The 22,455-nt window shown below is 34.9% G+C and overlaps 1 protein-coding gene across 1 annotated transcript; it reads left to right on the forward strand.

The window, feature by feature from the left end:
• The first annotated feature begins 4,389 nt into the window (after positions 1–4,389).
• Positions 4,390–6,790, forward strand: LOC140803248 (protein NRT1/ PTR FAMILY 2.8-like). Its single transcript, XM_073159033.1, has 3 exons — positions 4,390–4,629; positions 4,711–4,928; positions 5,105–6,790. Exons 1-3 carry the CDS (start codon positions 4,524–4,526, stop codon positions 6,605–6,607), a joined length of 1,827 nt encoding a protein of 608 aa, XP_073015134.1. The 5' UTR covers positions 4,390–4,523; the 3' UTR covers positions 6,608–6,790.
• The last annotated feature ends 15,665 nt before the right edge of the window (positions 6,791–22,455 follow it).

A 22,455-nucleotide genomic window follows, 5' to 3' on the forward strand; every position in this document is an offset into this window, starting at 1 on the left:
GTTAAAATCGTAAAATATTATTAAAAATAAATATTTTATTTTACAAAAGAATTAATAAATCTCAAGCCACAAGTTGGCTCGCTGAACACCTACTCTAAAACTAACGGCTCGAACCCATTAAACTTCAGGTATGAGTCGAGTTGATTATGAGTTTAAGTTTTAAAGGGTCGAGATCTCAGGTCCTATTATATCTAACTCATATATGACTCATTGTCAACCCTACTTTATATCAAATCGATTTTATTTGTTTCCATAAATTTATGTCCAAAAATTTGTTCTTGAAAAAATTTATATAAAATGCAGTCTAAATTGTTACTTCCAATTTGTAGCGAAAAATGATAACCTCCTTATTCTTGGGTTAGGAGTAGACCGAGCAACAATGGAGTCAGTGCTCAAATTGCATTTGTCCAAGTTATGCATCCTTCTAGATCCATACTCTCAATTCAGTTTAATTAGTTATCTTCAAGTTGAATCAGTTCTAAAAACTTTTTTTTTGAGTTGGAGAGGGGGATTGTTACAATTAGTTTCAAACCCAAGATCTTGTCCAACATAAGAGACATTTGTGGCATATGAGCCACAAGTCATCAGCGTAAAACTATAATTTTAAATATTTTATTTTTATAAACATTCATATGTGTTTTTTTGTGTTGGAACATTGTCAAGCTCAGCGTCGTTGTCATGCCCCGAACCTAGAACACGACATCGACGTTGCTTTCAAATAAAATTGAAAAACAACAAGCCTTATAATATAGAATTCAACAAAGAATCAGTATATTATATATTTCATGATGAAATTTGTTCTTACATCCCAAAGTACATATCATAAATCAAATACATCAGCAGAATCTAAAACTTATCATCATGGAGACAACAAAAATCAAATAATAGCACCACTTCTAAATGTCTCTTTTTTCATCAGCTCAAGATTATGTATGCTCTTCCTCTTTGAGTTCTTTTTCATTCTTATCTGAGGAGGAAAACAATAGAGTGACTGTTTGAGGAAACATTCAGTAAGTGGGGGCCAATCATACATGCGAATATCAAAATATACATATAATATGAGTTCAATAGTGAAAATTCATCGAACATGTCATGACATGAGTCAATACATGGGAAAAACAGAATTCGAAACAAGGTATAAATGGATATCATAAACTGTGCATAAGCGTATACAAAGCATTGTTATTCATCTCTTTATCTATGGTATATTAATCAGTCCCTAATTGTTACTCTTCTAAGGGAACGATGTCATACATCGGTTATTATAACCATCGCATCAGGGCCTTATTTTATCATGTTTCTGAAATTTCTTACAACTTTTATTTTGAATCTTAACAATGCTTTTTCAAGATATCATAGAACAACAGATGAATCATGCGGAACGATTATTTTCAGTGCCCTTCATATAGTGGAAAGTATTATGGATCATCCTCTATCATCAACTTCATGGCATAGGTTGAGAATTATATATCATAAAAAAAAATCCTTAAATATCCATAAGTACACAATACCAAATGTATCTACATGAAAGAAAATTATTTTCAGTGCCCTTCAATCCTTATACTACTACTTTAATTTAATAAAAAGAATGAATAGATACTAGTATGGAAGGGAATAAGTTGGCGGTGACAATTTAACAAAATGAAATAAATTGGAATATGTTGAGTAAATTCGGAATATGTTGAGTAAAATACTTTGATTTTAAAACTTAAATTGGAATATTAACAAAATGAAATAAATTGGAATATGTTGAGTAAAATACTTTGATTTTAAAACTTAGTTATCAATCGTTTTTGTGGCGGTTGAAAATTTCTTCGAACTGTTAGAAATGTGAACCTCTTAAAGTGCAGAAACGGTTCAAGATTTCTAAAAATAAGAAAACCGTTTGGCAATCTAATCAGCAAAATATAATGAGAGAGAAAAGAGCTCAAAAAATAACGACACAAGGTTTTTTATGGATGATCGGAGATCAAAACTCCTACGTCATCCCTTCTTCCTTTTCAGGAAGGATTCCACTAAAAGACTTTGGCTTTACAAAGTTCTTTGCAACAGCCCACTCCAATTAGGACTTATCACACTGTCTGTTTTGGAACTCTTAGTGATCGCTTTCCACGTTTGGATTTTAAGAACTCTTAGTGATCGCTTTCCACGTTTGGAATTTAAGAACACTTAGTTCACCAGACACCACAACTTAATCAAATAACCAAAAGGTTACTGATATTAATAATCTGATTTAAGTAGCACAAGAATGATCCTTGAATGATCGAATGTTTTTCTATTTAGTGCGTGCTGATCGAGCGATGATTCTGATAGGCTTTGAGTGCGCTCTTATTTCTTTTAAATATGCAAGCTGATGATTTAACTGCGGTGAGTTGAATGGTTTTGTTGCCTCTTGTTTGCTTCATCTTGCATTCATCTCTTGTTTATATAGCCGATTCCTTCAACGGTCAGGATGAGCAACGTTAACCTGAGCTCCTGGACTTGATGTGTCGCTGTCATCTTTAAGAGCATTAATTGTTCTTCAATCGACTTATTTAATGTTCTTTTTGCTCAACCTAGTTCTGAATCACTTTTCTTGAGGAGTTCCGTTTATGGTAACTGTTTTCAGCATCAGAACTTTTTAATCTACACTTGATCTTCCTTTTCTGGGATATTGAAATAAATTCATATCATTCTTGGAATTAGTGTAGAGATAAGTTGACTTTGAGATGATGTAACTCTTTGAGTGTCTAGAGCCGGTCAGAGAATGTCTTTTAATAAAGAGCAATAAATAGCTCTCTTTAATGATCCGGTTTTGAGGAGGATCATTCAAGTCCGAACTCCTTTTAATCCAAACGGTTGAATTTGTAGGCGATCTGAAATTCTAGCGGTTAGATTTCTTGTGCTGTAGCAGGTTGAAATATATTCCAGTTGCTATGTTTGGATGGTTGAACTGGTACCTGTTACAAATGCAAAGAACAGCTGTTTCCTGAAACAGTCAAGTGCTGTTTTGATTTTGTCGATCACCAAAACCTTTGGGTAATAATTTCTTTAACATATATTTTATTTATTATATCGCAAATTTAATCAAGAATATCATAGTCGTGATGAGGTTAGACCAATGTTCTCCAAACCGGACCGGACCGGCCGGTCGGACCGGTTCAACCGCGAACCGGTCCCCAGACCGGTCCGGATATAAGTAAAAACCCGGAAAACAGGTTTAACCGGAAAAAACCGGTTAAAAACCGGTTAAACCGGAAAAACCGGAACAAATCGGTTAAAACCCGGTTAAACCGGAGATAAGTAAAACCCGAATTAGCGACGGTTTGTAGCGGCGGTTTTTGAAAAACCGTCGCAAATAGGGACGGTTTTTAAAAAACCGTCGCAAGTAGCGATAATTTTAGGTGTAATTTGGATTTTTGAATTTGAACAGTGATGTTTATTTGGATATTTGTTGTAATTTTCATCTTAAAAATTAAGTAAAAACTATAAAAACATAAATAATCAATATTTTACTATTTTATTTATTATATAAAATATTAATTTCATTGATCCGGTTCGACCGTTCGGTGGAACCGGTTGAACCATTTTTTAAGGCTTGACCGGTTCGATTAACGGTCCGGTTATAAAAACACTGGGTTAGACAAACCCTTACATATTTATTCGAAATAGAAAAATTATGTACCATATGAGAATGTGACTTAACCAAATCCTCTCCCGCAAAGCAATTTCAATATTCATCGAAAATTTCAAAGCAAGGCCCGAAAACTTAGCTGACCTCTTTTGCACAAACACCTCTAGTAGCTTGATGTAAACATGTCGCCTACAGGAACAAGAAATCATCAATTATCAAGAGTCTTCTACGACGACGGCATTAACCTAGTGATAATAAATTGAACATGCCAATATTAAAGATTGAATTCAACACAGAATATATGACAAAGTTAATGATCTTCGTCGACGACCGATAATATTTATCTTGATGACAGTTATGGACCGACTATATGTGTTCTAGTTAACAAGATGGAACCATTCGTATATTTGAGTGGATTAATGAGTTAAAATATAAATGAGTAGGTTTCTTGTTAGACAGTCTCACGAATCTTTATTTGTGAGACGGGTCAACCCTATCGATATTCACAATAAAAAATAATGTTCTTGCATAAAAAGTAATACTTTTTCATGGATGACTCAAATAAGAGACCGTCTCACGAAATTGATCCGTGAGACCGTCTCACAAGAGTTTTAATGAATATAAATTACCCTTTTTTTCTCTTTTGGAGATTATTATTTTTTTTTTTTGGTCAAAATTGATGAAATTACCAAATATTGGTATCTCATGATGTGTGGCATGCAGTTAACCAACCCCTTAAACATTAACTCACATGGATGAATTACCCACAACTTACTCTCCGAATTTCAAGTTTTTTAATATTAACAAGTCATATGTATTGTTATCTCCTCCTCCAAAGCCAAATAACAAAATGGGAGCAATGAAAAGATATTGAAAACAAAGAAGGAAATAAAAAAGAGAAGGGAGAGTAATGGAGATTGGTAGCCATTCTCCCTCTACCCGAAAGACCCTTTCTTCTTCATCTCAATCGCTATCCAAGAAGCCTGGTGGATGGAGAGCCATCAAATACATTCTTGGTAGATAAATTTATTTAAATTTCTAATGATTTTCTTCTTGATCATGAATTTTAAATGTTTTCTGAATTGGATTCTTGAAAGGAAATGAATCGTTCGAGAAGCTGGCGTCGATAAGCCTGGTAGCCAACATTACGTTGTATTTACGTACCAAGTACAATTTGAGCGGGATATTTTTGATAAACACGGTCACGATATGGTCCGGCTCCACGAACCTGTCGTCGATAGCCGGTGCGGTTGTTTCCGATGTGTATCTGGGGCGGTTCCTCACCCTCCTGTTCGGAACCATTTTCACGTTGTTGGTATGGTATCGATCTTCTCAAGACTAGAATTTCTTTAGCAATGATTCATGCAAAAATCGGATGTGTAGTTTTTTTGAGATAAGTAACATAACATAATATATGCTTGTGTAGAAAATTTAGTTGTGGATAATTTAATCAGCATTTAAATGTGTGTATATTTTTTTCTGTGTGATCAGGGAATGGGAGCTATTACACTAACTGCCGGAATACCTGAACTCAGGCCACCGCCATGCGTCGTTGGGGAATATTCGAAATGCATCGAACCCGAAAAATGGCAGCTTGCCTTTCTGTTCACTGGCCTCGGGCTTGTGGCACTGGGTGCCGGTGGGATCAGGCCATGTAACATCGCCTTTGGTGCCGATCAATTCGATACAAAAACCGACAAGGGGCGAGCCCAGCTCGAGAGCTTCTTCAACTGGTGGTACTTTTCGTTCACGATCGCATTGATCATAGCTCTAACGGGTGTTATCTACGTCCAGACGAATATCAGCTGGATGATAGGCTATGCTATCCCCACCGCCTGTCTTGCGATCTCGATCACGACTTTCTTGATAGGAATGCACACGTACATTTACAAAACGCCGCAGGGGACGGTTTTCGTGGACATGGCTAAGGTCATGGCTGCGGCATATCGGAAACGAAAGATTGATTTGAAATCTGGAGACGGGATAGTGTTCTATAATGGTGTTTCGGAAGCAGAATCCAAGTCGCGTAAAACGATCAAGGCTGATAGATTCAAGTTCCTGGATAAGGCAGCAGTGATGACTGATCCAAGTGAAGTGGATGCACAAAATATGCCCAAAAATGGCTGGAAACTGTGCAGTGTGCAACAAGTTGAGAACTTGAAGTGCTTATTCGGGATCGGTCCCGTCTGGATCTCGGGCGTGGGGTGCTTCGTGGTGATGGATCAGCAAAGCACATTCGGAATCCTCCAATCCATCCAGATGAACAGAATGTTGGGGAAAAGCTTCACAATCCCACCAGCCTGGATGGGGATATCGTCCATGATAGCCCTTTCGATTTGGATTTTCGTCTACGAGCAAATATATGTCAAGAAATTCAAAAAAATATTGAAGAAAGCGGACTTGAGAATGACGATGCAGCAAAGGATCACGACCGGGATCATCATGTCCATTCTGTGCATGGTAGTTGCAGGAATAGTCGAGATAAAACGAAAAGAATTGGCTCTAAGACACAACACATTGGATTCACCACTACATGTAACGGCTCTGCTACCTCAGTTCATACTTTCCGGCCTAACCGAGGCATTTGCGGCAGTCGCTATAATGGAATTTTTCACCATACAGATGCCGGAGACAATGAGAAGTGTCGCGGGTTCGGTCTTTTTCCTTAGCCTGTCGATTGCAAGCTATCTAAGTTCATTCCTCGTGAATGTGGTGCACTCTGTCACAAAAGGCAGAGGAGACAGAGCATGGCTAGGGGGCAATGACCTTAACAAGAATAAGCTTGAGTACTACTATTATTTCATTGCATCTCTAGGGGTTCTCAACTTGTTTTATTTCACATTTTTTGCTAGAAAGTTTGTTCTTTGTGAGGAAGGCGGAAAAGACGCGGCCTGTGAAGGGCCGGGGGAGGATTCTGGGGTTCACCGGGCAGGTGTTTTTCTGGGTTACGAGTTGGATGACCTCGAAAGAAAATCGTCCTCGAACAGGACTTGATTCATTTTGTTCTTGCGGTTTGGTCCTTGTTATTTCATGTACTAATTTGTACCAGAGTTCCCATTGTGTCGTCGGTTGTTTAGAAAGATGAAAATCTTTCTATCCTCATTCATACGCTGATATGTATATATATGAAAAGTATACCAACTGAGATTATTACTGTGCTATCATAATTATTAGTGATGTGCTTGACTTCTACCGTTAAAAATTCCCACAGGATTTATTTATTAATTTGATATTCTTGACATTAAAAAATAATTGTTTTAAATTCAATAAATACAATTCCTATTGCAGTTAAAAATGTTCTGATATGAGGAAAAAAAATCCCCACATTAACACAAAAATACTCCCACATCTTATTCTAATCAAAACCAAAAATAAATAAATAAAAATTCAAACCACACATGTTTGTGTCTGGCCCACTTAATAGGGTCGGGTTCTAAAGGAAAGAAAATTCTAAATTGTGGAAGAGGATGGAGTTTAGAGTAATGTTGGATATCACTCACTCACTGGACCACAGTAGTCTGGACGTTCAACTTTTTGAACGCCCATATATGCTTCAAAAGCGTCAGGGTGGGCAACAGCCTTGGTCCACCCCACATACCACTTTTTTTTCTTTAATTTAGTTTTATTTTTTTTTTTGTTTTAAAATTAATTGAAATTTTAAAAGTTGAGACTATTAATATGACTTTTTAAAAAAAAAAAAAATTTATAATCATTTTATTTTTCAAATTTTATTTTATTTTATTTTATTTTATTTTATTTTTTCAGTTTTAAAATTATTTCAAATATTTTAATATAAATTTTTTCTAAAAAAATAAAACAAAATTTTTATTCGGAAAAAATTTTAACTGTTGGATGGAAATAACTGAGATTTTTTTAGATATTTTGTGAATTATTCAAAAATTCCGGAAGAAAACGATTCTTCCCAAAATTCACAGATTCCACCAAATTATTCATATTTTCCATACCACCAAATTATCACACAACTCATATCCACTAAATTATCTCTATTGCTCATATCCACCAAATTATTCATCTAATACACATGCAACCGACACAAGACCATCCAAAAAAATTATATCGATTCAATGCAAATTACAATAGCATTTATAATGCATATCGTAGTGGTCACAGTGATGAGGATATGAAAAATATCGCGAAGAAAATAACGGCATCACATTTAATCTCAAGCATATGTGGAGAACCATAAAAGATTGTCCAACGTTTATCCTACAGTCTGTTAATCATCTTGTTGCCACGAAGAAGGCAAGGACCTCAGAGTCGAGAGCAAGCATAACCTCACCCAACCAAGATGCGTGTCTACATATAGACCTAAACGAAGAAGAATATTCAGAAGGCAAAAAAAAAGACAAAACGAAATCGAACACAGAGTGTATGACATTAAAACTTGGACAATATGTTTGCAAATTTTACAGAGTATACAAGCATGTAAAAAGATGAAGTTGAAATGAAACAAAAACAACTCGAAGAGATGAAAACAAAAGCTTCCATAGTCAAAATTCAACTAAATGAATACGCAATCCTTTCTACGCAAATGACAAATGGAGAACTTATTATCTACGAACGTCTATGTCAAGAGATTAGAGGGAGATTGAATATTTAATTTTCAGTTATTGTAATTTTCATTTATTTTAATTTTAATTTCAATTTATGCATCTCTCTCGTCCATTAATGTAGCCGTTGCAAAGTAGTCATCGGAATATAGTTGTTTCAAATATGATTGTTGCAAAGTAGCCGTTGAGAAGAAAAAAATTATAGACACTTGTACTCTACAATTATTCATTCTAAAAATATACCATTTGGCAAACACGTAGAATTGAATTTTTTTTGCTTCAAAATGTTTCCATATTCCAGTAGCACCAGATCTAGCTCGACAGGTGAAAACAAAGTCCAAGTTGAAGTTGATGACTAAGATTATGACATGGGGAAAGAGCTATGTTATTGATACTTCAAGACAAATAGTTGAAGTATATCAAAGCAATAATGTGATGCGATGAAGAAGAAGGTTCATCTAAAGAAATCGTGAAGTTGGCCATACGAGGCTCTTCAATGATTATTTCTCCACAAACTTGGTGTATCAAGATCACATATTTTTAAGACGATTTTGCATGCGAAGAGAGTTATTCTTTCGCATAGTTAATGCACTTGAGAGTTGTTCATCGTATTTTCAGCAAAGGGACGATGCTGCGAAAAGAAAAATCTTTTCACTACCACAAAATTGCATGGTTGCAATTCGTCAATTGGCTTATAGAGTCTTTGGCTGACCATCTTGAAGAATACATATGCATGGGTGAATCAACTATCATCGAATGTCTTTTCAAGTTCTGTAAATATGTGGTTGAATTATTTCGTGATTTATATTTGAGAAGAACGAATGCTGATGATATTCAACATCTTCTTCAAATTAATTATGAGAGGCATGACTTCCATGGAATGTTGGGCAGCCTTGATTGTATGCACTGGGAATGCAAAAATTGCACAGTTGCTTGGAAATGACAGTTTATAAGAGTCCATGGGTCATCGACAATCATGCTTGAAGTGGTCGCGTCTCAAGTATTGTTGATATGACATGCATTCTCTGGTGTCTCTGGATCACGTAATGATATTAACGTGTTGAACGAATCTCATATATTCAATAATGTCTTGCAATGAAATGCCCTGAAGATTAATTTCACTGAATGAAACTCAATATATGAATGAGTATTATCTAATATATGGAATATATCATAATGAGCTACTTTCGTGAAGGCTTTTCCTTGTCTAGAGGATTCCATGAGGATTTTGTTTAAGAAAGACAAGAGACTGCAAGAAAATATGTTGAACGAGCATTTTGGGTGTTTCAAGCTCGATAGAAAATTGTAAGAGTTCCAGCTTGTTATTGATATATAAAAAGTAAAAATATATTTTGTTAGCATGCATTATTTTACAAAGGATTGTTGAAGATGAGAGGGGTCAAAAGACAAGTTAATACAACGATGAAGGTGACGAACCCGCACAACCCATCCAAGACTCAAACCGAGGATTTCATGATTATCTCTAGAAAAATTCTGAAATATGTGACAGTTATGTGCATCATGACAGTCATGCGCATCATCAACTTCGTGTCGACTTAGTTGAATATATTTGATCACAATACAACAACAATTCTTTAATTAATATTTTACAATTTCTCTTTAAGTTTAATTTATATTTATATGTTGTTTTTTTTAATTTTATGCAAGTGTGATTTATTTTTATATGTTGTATTCCTTCATTTCAAATCTATAATAAAATTTAAATTTTAAATAAATTACACTCATAAAATAAGATAAAATATTTTTATGTAATAAATATATTTAAAAATAATTTTATCAATAATAATCGTTACATTGTGTAAATAAATTTGAAATTGTAATTATTTAATTTAATATAAGAATAAATATAAATGAATGGACAACGAGACCCACAAATAATGAATGTTAATGTTAAAATGAATGTGAGAGAATGGATGTGTTAATATAATGTGTACGTGGCATGTGAACCTGATGAGGTGATGAATGTTATAACGTGAACCAATGTGGATATTCTAACAATATATATATATATATATATATATATATATATATATATATATATATATATATAGACACACACACACACATTAGAACTTATTTTTCTATTTAAGTTGAGGCAATCTTGTTCCATTCAATCTCACTTGGTAATCCCCCGAATTCATATTTTTGGCCGTAATCATTTTAGTTTCACTCGTTAATTATAAGATAATTATTTTTGTATATGAAAATTTTGTGTACATACCATCTCTATTTCATCACTTAAGTATAAGTTAGTGTACCATGATAGACTTAATTTAATTGCGGTGATGATAGTCAAAACCAGTAGATCTCGTTAAGTGAAACCAGAAGACTGTATAAAAACAGGAGTTCTCTTGTCACCTTAACTATGCAGTACTCTTCGAGTACTTATCAGTTTAGAAAAACAGAAGCAGAACATGACTCTCTACTAGAACAGAACCTATCATTGATATATTAAATGTTACCGTTACTTTACCAAGTACAAGTATTAAATGCTTCATTAATGCTGAACAAAGTCATTTAATATGCATTACCTATTTTAATATATAACAAGACTGACTGTTTTGTAGCCTTTTTGCAGGAACCTTTTTAAGCAATAAAGTTGTTTCTATCAGAATTCAAAGAAGTCGTTTTGATTATAGAAGTTGGATTCAAGTTATCTATATATATGGATCAAACCCATTTAAAGAAAACAACACTGATTATTTTATCAAGAAACACATTATTTATCCAACGTTACTTTGAGCAACCAAGAATCAATCGTTATCTTCCAAGCCCAACCTTGCAGAAAATCAGTACACGCTTCATATATTACATCTGATCTTTGGAGATCATTTTGTACTGTTGTTTCTTCACCTCTTCAAGCAAAACACCTTACGATAATTTTTGAAGAAGAGTTTGTAAACTGGAAAAGAGTCTTTTCCAGAACCTTGTCATATCGAATTATATTGTGTTGAGTTACTAAGAGTTTAAGTAGGCAAAAGATAAGTCCTGCTGAAGTAGGTGTGTACTAGTGTGTACTGTAAAATCCAAAGTCTTTTAGTGATACCTTCTGGATTTTAGTGATACCTTCTGGAAACAGAAGAAGGTAAGACGTAGAAGATTTTATCTTCGAACTTCCAGAAACAACTACTGTTCTACTGCCTACTGTTATTACTGTTTTCACCTTACTCCATCGGATCGTTTCCGCACTTATTATTTTGATCTGCTGGACATATGCTTGAACAAGAACATCTACAATCTCTAACAGGATTCTAGCACCCTTTGCAAAAACTATCGTCAAAGGAAAGAGTTTATTCATCCCCCTCTAAACTCTACATCGATATGCAACAAGTGGTATCCGAGTGGATTTCTCTTGTTCTGAAATATTTACAACAGTTATGGCACATTTTATCAAGGTTCCTATGTTCTCAAAAGAAGACTATGATGATTGGAAGATCCGGATGCAAGCTCATCTTACAACCCAAGACGATGACATGTGGTATGTCATCACAGATGGTCCATTAAAGATTTTAAGGCCTAATACAGCTGTTGCTGTTATCGATGGTGCGCCGCAAATGGTTGAAAAACCAAGAAGCGAATGGACTGGAGAAGATAAAAAGAAAGCCAATCTCGACAACGTCGCGAAGGAAATTCTTTATAAAACTCTTGATAAGAACACCTTCAGCAAGATCAAGATGTGTTCTACCGCGAAAGAAATTTGGGAAAAGCTCATTCAAATATGTGAAGGAAATGAGCAGAAAAAGGAAAATAAACTGTCTGTAGCAATGCAAAAGTTTGAAAATCTGAAAATGAAAGCTCGAGAAACTCTAAATGAGTTTGATGAACGATTCAGCAGCCTGGTTAATGAACTAGCAGCCCTTGGGAAAGAGTATGGCAACAGAGAAATAACACTCAAGGTAATGAGAGCTTTGCCCAGAATGGGACGTTAAAACAATGGTTATGAGAGCCTCTGAAGATCTAAACAAGTTGGAGCTATATGACATGTTTGCTGACTTCAAGGCCTGTGAGTTCAAATTGGAAGTAAGAAGCGGATAAGAGCCCTCAACAAATCTACCAACCAAGGCTCTTGCTGCAACTGCTGCTACTATTTCTACTGTTGCTGCTGTTGTAGTTGTTCTACAAGCAGTAGCTGCTTCCATTATTAAGAGCACTTCTGAAAAGACTGCTGAAAAAATCAACAATGATGCTATGTCTCTCTTTGTGAAAAAGTTCTCTAGATTCATGAAGAAAAATCACAGAGCTTACCAAAGCCTATCTTCTCCTCTGAACATCGAAGAGAAATGGTAGCTATCTTGACTGATCAAATTACAGCGGCTGAACAATCGAAGGCCGTAAAAGCCATGCAACCAGAAGAAAGAGCATTTCCTGAATCCTCTGCTGCTGCTGAAAGATCTTCTATTGAACAGATTATTGTTGTCTCTGCTGGTCCATCAGATCCCACTACTTCTACTGCCTTAGTTTTTCTTTCTACTGAGTCACCTACTCGGATTGCTAACACTACGCATCTAGCTGAAATATCTGAACTCATGCTTTCTAAAAGTCCATCCTCAGATGAAGAACGCTTTGATCTTGAATTTGAGATTGATTTGCTAAAACGGAACATTGACAGAATCTCAGAGTTCATCAAACAGATGTCTTTTGAACATGCTGGTGAGGTCAACGCCACCAAATTCTTCCGAGATCGCATAACGTATAATGTCGTTAAAACGGCAGAGTCGTTATCTAAGCTTGAAGTTGAATCTGAAATCTTCAAGAAGAATGTTTTGGCCAGTCATGCCAACCTATTTCTTTGACAATCTGGTGTTCTACGAACAGTTGCTGATCATGAGTCATCTCTACGTTCAATTTCGACTAGAATGGAGGCTACTGATTTGAAACTGGAATCCATTGATACCAAGATTGAGTCCCAATCTCAATCTATTTAGATCATGAATGATCGTGTTTCGAATCAAGTCCCATTCTTGTAAATGATGGATGATAGCATTATCAGTATGTCGGGCCGAATGGATGAAATACTAACTCGTCTTGATGCCAAAAAGGAGGAAGCAGTGAGTAGAACAGAAGTAAGAACAGAGGAAGGTAGATCGGGAGGACATTATCAAGCAGAATCATCCCTCAGAAGCTAGAAACCTCAGGATGACATTGATGCACTTTTCAAAGACATTGAAACTGATGATTAATCCTTGAGATTTTTTTTCCAAACTCCGATTTACTGTGTATTTACCTTTCAGTTTATAATTGCTATCTTTATGATTTAACTGTTTCTTCTTCTTACTAACTTCTAGGTTTTGACATCACCGCAAAGGGAAAAATTGATAGACTTAATTTAATTGCAATGATGATAGTCAAAACCAGTAGATCTCGTTAAGTGAAACCAGAAGACTGTATAAAAACAGAAGTTCTCTTGTCGTCTTAACTAAGCAGTACTCTTCGAGTACTTACAGTTTAGAAAAACAGAAGCAGAACATGACTCTCTGCTAGAAACAGAACATATCATTGATATATTAAATGTTACCGTTACTTTACCAAGTACGAGTATTAAATGATTTATTAATGCTGAACAAAGTCATTTAATACGCATTACCTATTTTAGTATGTAACAAGACTGATTGTTTTGTATCCTTTTTCCAGGAACCTTTTTAAGCAATAAAGTTATTTCTATCATAAGTCAACGAAACTGTTTTGATTATAGACGTTGGATTCAAGTTATTTATATATATATGGATCAAACCCATTTAAAGAAAACAACGCTGATTATTTTATCAAGAAACACATTATCTATCCAACGTTACTTTGAGCAACCACGAATCAATCGTTATCTTCCAAGCTCAACTTGCAGAAAAGCAGTACACGCTTCATATATTACATCTGATCTTTGGAGATCATTTTATACTGCTGTTTCTTCACCTCTTCAAGCAAAACACCTTATGATAATTTTTGAAGAAGAGTTTGTAAACTGGAAAAGAGTCTTTTCCAGAACCTTGTCATATTGAATTATATTGTATTGAGTTACTAAGAGTTTCAGTAGGCAAAAGATAAGTCCTGCTGAAGTTGGTGTGTACTGTAAAATCCAAAGTATTTTACTGACACCTTCTGGAAACAGAAGAAGGGGAGACGTATAAGATTTTATCTTCTAACTTTCAGAAACAACTACTGTTCTACTGCCTACTGTTATTACTGTTTTCACCTTACTCCATCGGATCGTTTCCGCACTTATTATTGTGATCTGCTGGACGTACGCTTGAACAAGAACATCTACAATCTCTAACAGGATTCTAGCACCCTTTGCAAAAACTATCGTCAAAGGAAAGCGTATATACACCATCTCTAAACTCTACATTGATCCACAACATACCATCTATGTAACATTTGCAATATCAATGGTGGACATATTTTTTTCAAATGGATCTTTTAGGAATCATATTTTATATAGTGATTGACCCCTCAAACAATACAAAATAAATGGGGTGGGGATCACAATTTGTTAAGATAAAAGTGGAATTAAATTGTAATTTGCAATATAACAATATAGTATAGTAAACTTTCACTTTAATTTAATTGAAAAGCTATTCAAATTATATCAATTTTGAGTTAGTCTCATGTGAGACCGTCTCACGGATCTTAATCCGTGAGACGGGTCAACCCTACCCATATTCACAATAAAAAGTAATACTCTTAGCATAAAAAGTAATACTTTTTCATAGATGACCCAAATAAAAGATCTGTCTCACAAATATGACCCGTGAGACCGTCTCACACAAGTTTTTGCCATCAATTTTATACTTGCATCTTAAATCAATGAAGCTCAACTTTACGAAAAATTTCTCATTTCAAAGTATATTTTCTTCGTTACTCCTATTGTCATTTTTTCCACTCCTATACCTTTAAATATTGAATAAAAAACTAAAGAATTACTCAAAAACACAGTGCTTAAGCTGCTATATGGTTTAAAAGATTTGAGTTGTACCGCCACCACTAACTACAACTTTTTCAAAAGCAGTAAATATTCAATCCTACAATATGACAAATTTTGGCCTAACCTTAAATAAAAACGAATTTATTTATTAAATGAAAGTTACATCAGTAGTAAATAAAATTTATATATTTTTTTATTTTTTTAAAACTATTGCATGTGCATAAGAAATCAATTAATAAAGTAAGTATTGATAAGACTTTTGGAAAAATATAAATAGTAAATGCTATTTTCGTATAATTTCTGATCGCTACACTTTGCTTCCTCCAGTTTTAATATAACAATAACAACCATTATACAAACATTTGTCGTGACGAAAACTACTTAGCAACCGATTGAACAATATTGTTTAATTACTTTCATGAAATAGGATATTTTATAAGGTTTATATCACGAGTTAACATATTTTATGCTCTAAAAGCAATGCAAATTGTCCAAAAATATCTTTAAATTTTGGGAAAATTATAAAATTTGCCGCCTTAGTCTGTTCTTTTTTGTAATTTTTGCAAATTTTAATTATTTGGTGACGTGACGTTGATATGATATTGACATGACGATGATGTTTGCAGTGTCATATTAATATTCTAGATGAACACATTATCAAAAGTTGAAAAATACAAGACTAAGTATTAAATTGGACAAAAATCAAACATATATTACCAAAAATAAAATTTTCTCTAAATTCTAATGTTGTATTCTTAATTTTTTTAAACAGTTTATTGTAAAGTTTCCGTGGAGGCATAAGACATCTAATATTTGTTAAAATTATAATATAGAAATTAAAGATAAATCTTTCGATAGATGAACACTCCGATTCCCATATTTTCATGTGGTTCACAATCGAGTCAAAGAACGCGACCTAATAATAATCGACTTGTCATTAATGAAAAAAAATAAAAATAAAAACAAAACAGAAAGTACTATCGCAGGAAAAAAAAAAAAAAAAGAACAAACCATATTGTACGCGTGTATTTGTATAATAAATTTTTTTAAAATTATTACTAAAATATAATATTTTGATTAAAAAAAATCCACTACATTTAAAATTTAAAAAATTCGTCTTTTCAAAAATAAATTAATCGAAAAAATTAATATTAAATTGTCATTATATACAAGATATTATTACTATTATTATTTAAAGAGATCGGATTATAGATCAGATTTGGAGTCCAATCAATCGCCATCACCAACGTTAGGGATGACGCTTGTTAATAAAATGAAGTTGGAGCAATTGGTGAGTATAAAAGTTGGCATAATTGGTGAGCTGGCATAATTGGTGAGCATATATATATATATATTGTGAAAAAGTAAAAAATTTATGGTAAAAAGTAAAAATCTCAAACTCTAAAAATTTATAAAAATACACACTTTATAATATTTTTCTCTCTACTCAATTGTGAATTTCTTCACAAATGGTGAGCCTATTTATAGAATTTTGTTAAGAAATGAAATTTCAGGAATTTTGGTGTATGACAAATTAGAAATCAACCGCGGCTGGAAATTCTCAACCGCTGATTTTCAACCGCTTATTCTTTAGATTTCAGCCGATTCATTTAAGAGACTTACTTATTGCTAAACAACATTCTCTGACCGGTTGTATGCATTCAAAACCTCGAAGTCAACAATCTCACATCAATTCCAAGGAAGATGTGCATTTATCTCTCCTTCCTAGAAAGGAAGTTCAGAAACAGTCTTCATGATCTGAAGATATATGCACAGTCGCCTAAAGAAGTAAACCTCAAGTAAAGAGCCTCAAATTTATGATAAGCAAAAGGAAGATTAAATGCGGACATTTATTGCTCATAAATATGAAAGCGACTTATCTGTTTCAGGAGCTCAGGTTTACGTTAACAGTAATTTCTGACCGTTAGATCTTTTATCTATATCATCTGGGAGGAATGCAAGTTATCAACAAGCAAGCTACACAACTCTAACATCGATTGAAAAAGTTTCTCAGCTTGTCTTCATAGAGATCTTTGAGCGCTTTTACAGTCTACATTTTCCATTATCGCTCTTTTGCACGCAGCTCCACAGACACATATTTGATCATTTAAGGATCTTTTCGTGCTACCAAAACAATCTACTGTTCTATCAATAACCTGCGGTTATTTGATTAAAGTTTGGAAGTCTGGTGAACTGAGGGTTCTTAAAAATCCAGAAGTGTAAAGTGATCAATAGGAGTTCCAAAACAGGCAATGGAATAAGTCCTGATTGGATTGGGCTGTTACAAACGATTTGTAAAGTCAAAGTCTTTTAGTGGAATCCTTCCTACCAAAGGAAGAAGGGGTGACGTAGGAGTATTCAATCTCCGAACATCCATAAAAATACTGTGTCTCTTATCTTGTGCAAACTGCTATCTGTTATTCATATCCTTGTTGTTTAGACTGTCAAATCTTTAAGAAATATCTGTCAAAAGGAAGTGAACCGTCTTCCGCACACTTTAGTGGTTCACCTCTTTCGACCGTTTGAGAAAGGAGTTTTTCGAACCGCCTAAAAACGGTTCAAAATACCTTTTAAAGAAGAAAATGTGAAAGAGTTCATTCACCCCCCCCCCCCCCCCCCCCCTCTTAACTCTTTCTTGATCCTAACAATTGGTATCAGAGCAGGATCTTCTCAAACATTGATATCTCTTGAATCATATGGCATCTTTCAATAAAATCCCTATGTTCTCAAAAGAAGACTATGATGATTGGAAAATTCGCATGCAGGCACATCTAGCAGCACAGGATGACGATATGTGGTTTGTAATTACTGATGGACCAATGAAGATAATGAAAGCAAACACAGCTGTTGGCGTAACTGAAGGTGCTCCTCAAATGATAGAGAAGCACAGATCTTGAATGGACCGCTGAAGATAAAAAGAAAGCAAACTTAGACAACGTTGCAAAAGATATTATCTATAAGACTCTGGATAAGAACATGTTCGCCAAAATCAAGACCTGCACCACTGCAAAAGAAATATGGGAAAAACTCACTCAATTGTGCGAAGGAAATGATCAGACCAAAGAAAACAAACTGACAGTGGCTATTCAAAAATTCGACAATGCAAAGATGAAGCCAGGAGAAACTCTTGCAGAATTTGATGAGCGATTCAGCAGCATTATCATCGAACTCACCTCACTTGGAAAAGAGTACTCCAACAGAGAAATTGCTTTAAAGGTCATGAGAGCTCTTCCCAGAGAATGGGATGTGAAAACTATAGCCATGCGAGAATCCAAAGATCTAAACAAACTGGAACTCCATGATCTATTTGCTGATCTTAAAGCATATGAATTTGAGCTCGGGATACGAACCGAAGAAGAACCGTCCACAACCCAACAAACAAAGGCCTTGGCAGCGGCTACAGTGACTCTTCCGGTCGAAGAGTCCACAAGTAAGAAATCGGCTGAGCAACTAAGCAATGAAGCCATGTCTCTGTTTGTTAAAAAATTTGGTAAATTTATGCGCAAAAATCAATCTCAAATGAATAAACCTTATTTTAAAAAGGACCATACTGAGGATGGTCAAGGTTGTTTTAACTGTGGAAAGAAGGGACATTTTATTGCAGAATGCAATAAGCCAAAGAAGGATGAAAAGAAACAGGAGAATAGAAGACGATTCAAAAACGACAAGAAATTCATCAAGAAAAAGAATCAGAAAGTGTTAGTTGCAGAAGACGACAAACGCAAATGGGCTGAAACAGAGTCAGAAAAGTCTTCTTCTGAAGAATCTTCGAGTGAAAGTGAAGACGAAAGAGTCGAATGTCTTATGGCCAAGGAAGATCAAGAAGCCACTGATGAAATGGTATTTGATTTTAATTCTGAAGAATTTACACGAGAAGATCTTGTTACAGCACTTCACGACATGGTAAATGAGTTCAAAGGACTATATATGAAATTCAATGAAGCTGATGCAGAAAAGAAATACTTGAAAAACAAATTAACTCTCTCCAGCTGTTCGCAGCACAAAGACGTTGAAAGTTTGAAAGTCAAGCTAAGTCTGATAGCAGCTGAGAATGATGATTTACGAAGAGTGTTCCATGCTACATTAAAAGAAAACAAACGGTTATTAAGTACCATCAACATGTGGAACAAGTCCTCTGCTTCTCTTGATAAGATACATGAAATACAGAAACCAGCCGGAGATAGAACTGGGCTAGGTTACAGCATAAATGATTGCAATACCTCAGAAGCTTCAACTCAACCGTTGCTAGGAAAAGACAGTTTAAGATCAATTAAATTTGTCAGATCTAGCTCGGTATATGAACATGATGAGCCTAAAGTTCAAGGCATTCAAAATATAAATCTTGAGAATAATGGGAAGCGATGTGGTTTGGGTTATGTTCACAGTGATAAATCCAAACAATATTGGCGCAAATCCAGGCCAAATCCAACCGGATACGAAGGGTCAACCAGATATCACTCAAGAATCAGACCTAACAATTACTACAATTGCCGACCAGTTCAAAAGAGGTATAGATTGAATGATGATAATCAAAGGCCCAAACAACATATACTGCATTCACCAAAGTATGCTTTCGATCATGATTACCCTGGAACACATCACAAAAAATCCGCAAGGATAATTAAAGTGTGGGTTCCTAAGGGTCTAATTAACCCTGGACCCAAATAAGAAGGGGTACCAATCTTTCATTTTCAGGAACTAAAGAAGAAAAACATAGAAAAGTCATCATGGTTCTTAGACAGTGGATGCTCAAGACATATGACAGGAAATAAAGATCTCCTGTCAGAAGTTGTAGATCTCAAAGGACCAACAATCACCTTCGGTGACAACTCTAAAGGTAAAGCTATGGGTAAAGGTAAGATTACTCATGTCAAAATCATCATCAAAGATGTTCTTCTAGTAGAAAACTTATGTTACAATCTGATCAGTATAAGTCAACTTTGTGACAATGGGTACACGGTTGAATTTCATAAAGAAAAATGCATGGTTAAAACTAATGCAGGTTCTATTGTGTTGACCGGTTATCGATACCTATAGAGTGGAATGGAATGATCAAAATTTAAATGCGTCTACCTGTTTCGTTGCTTTAAATGGAAATAAAAATTGGCTATGTCATAAAAGACTAAATCATCTAAATTTCAAATCCATTGCTACCATTAGTAAGCTTAAGCTAGTATCTGGACTGCCTAACGTTGATTTTGCCAAAGATAAAGTATGCAATGCTTGTCAGCTTGGAAAACAGGTTCGATCACTTTCAAAAGCAAAGGAAGAAACTCTTCAACTAGATGTCTAGACCTTCTTCACATGGATCCTTTTGGACCAATCCCGGTGATGAGCTTAGGGGGAAAGAAATACACTCTGGTCGTTATTAATGACTATTCTAGATTTACATGGGTACTATTCCTTGGCTCCAAAGATCAAACTGCCGATCATCTAATCAAGCTGCTCAAGAGACTTCACAATGAAAAAAGGGAAAACATCAACAGAATCAGAAGTGATAGAGGAACTGAATTTCTGAACAAATATCTAGCATCCTACCTTGAAGATCATGGGATTAAACACGAGCTATCAGCTGCAAGATCGCCTCAACAAAATGGAGTAGCAGAAAGAAGAAACCGCACACTGAAAGAAGCAGCTAGAACCATGCTGGCTGAATCCGGTATCTCGCAAAGATTTTGGGCTGAAGCCATTAACACAGCTTGTTTTACTCAGAATCTATCTATGATTAATAAAAATCATGAAAAGACTCCATATGAAATATGGACCGGCAAAGTGCCAGAAGTGGGGTATTTTTGCATCTTTGGCTGTAAGTGTTTTATTCACATAAATGGCAAAATACATCTCACTGCATTTGATGTAAAGGCTGAAAACGGCATCTTTCTGGGATACTCAGCAGTAAGTAAAGCATATAGAGTATATAATCAAAAATCTCTCACTGTCGAAGAATCCATACATGTTGTATTCGATGAATCATCTATATGTCATGACATTAGCAATAGCAACATGCATGATCTGATAAATAATTTTGAAGCTGCTAACCTTGAAGCTAGCAATGATGATGATGAAATAGACATACGAAGAACAGGTGAAACAATTTCTAAAGAAAACCCAACCGGTCAAGAAAACTGTCAACAAACGAATGATCCAGAGAACAACTATCAACCGCAGAACACACCACTGGCAGAAGAGGCAACAGAACAAGAAAATGACATCATTCAACCAACCGAGGAAGATCAATATGGACCATGTCTCCGGTGGAAAAAGGATCACCCACTCGAGCTGGTCATTGGTAACCCTACTGCTCCTCTTAGAACTAGAAATCAAATGATAAGTGAATTTTTGCAGGCTGCTTTCGTTTCTCAAATTGAACCCAAGAAAATTGATGATGCTCTTCTAGATGCAAACTGGATAGAGGCCATGCAAGAAGAACTTAATCAGTTTGAAAGAAACAGAGTATGGCACTTAGTATCTCGACCTAATGATGCTAATATAATTGGAACTAGATGGGTTTATAGAAACAAAATGAATGAAAGTGGTTTAATCATAAGAAATAAGGCTCGTCTAGTGGCTCAAGGATATAGACAGGAGGAAGGAATAGACTTTGATGAATCATTTGCCCCGGTTGCTAGATTAGAAGCCATTAGAATATTTCTAGCGTTTGCAGCATTTAAAAATTTCAAAGTATATCAAATGGATGTTAAATCTGCCTTTCTGAATGGTATGTTAAATGAGGAAGTCTATGTAGAACAACCACCCGGTTTTGTTAACCACATATTTCCTGATTATGTTTACAAATTGGATAAAGCTTTATACGGACTAAAACAAGCACCAAGAGCATGGTATGATACACTAACCAAATTTCTGCTCGATTATGGATTTTCTATTGGTACAATCGATAAAACCTTATTTACATTCTCCAAGAATGATCATTTACTTTTTGTTCAGATATATGTAGATGATATTATTTTTGGATCAACTAATACTAAGCTATGTGAAAGATTTTCAAAGATGATGCAGGAACAATTTGAAATGAGTATGATGGGCGAATTAAACTATTTTTTAGGACTGCAAGTCAAGTAGTCTGAAAATGGTATCTTCATTAATCAAGCCAAATATACTCGAGATATGTTAAAGAAATTCGGCATGGAAAATTGCTCTCCGGCCAGCACTCCAATGAGTTCATCAATCAAACTGGATAAAGAGGAAGGGGGAATTTCGGTGGATACAAAAATGTACAGAGGACTAATTGGGTCTCTACTATATCTGACCGCAAGTCGACAGGACATTATGTTTGCAGTATGCCTATGTGCACGGTTTCAAGCTAATCCCATGCA

Source organism: Primulina eburnea, chromosome 10 (assembly GCF_022965805.1).
Source record: "Primulina eburnea isolate SZY01 chromosome 10, ASM2296580v1, whole genome shotgun sequence".
In the NCBI taxonomy this organism is placed as follows: Eukaryota; Viridiplantae; Streptophyta; class Magnoliopsida; order Lamiales; family Gesneriaceae; genus Primulina; species Primulina eburnea.

Coding starts and splice junctions, on each gene's coding strand:
- LOC140803248 (XM_073159033.1), top strand. CDS start 4,524: ATGGAGATTGGTAGCCATTCTCCCTCTACCCGAAAGACCCTTTCTTCT. Junction 4,630..4,710: donor AGCCATCAAATACATTCTTG/GTAGATAAATTT, acceptor GATTCTTGAAAG/GAAATGAATCGTTCGAGAAG. Junction 4,929..5,104: donor GAACCATTTTCACGTTGTTG/GTATGGTATCGA, acceptor CTGTGTGATCAG/GGAATGGGAGCTATTACACT.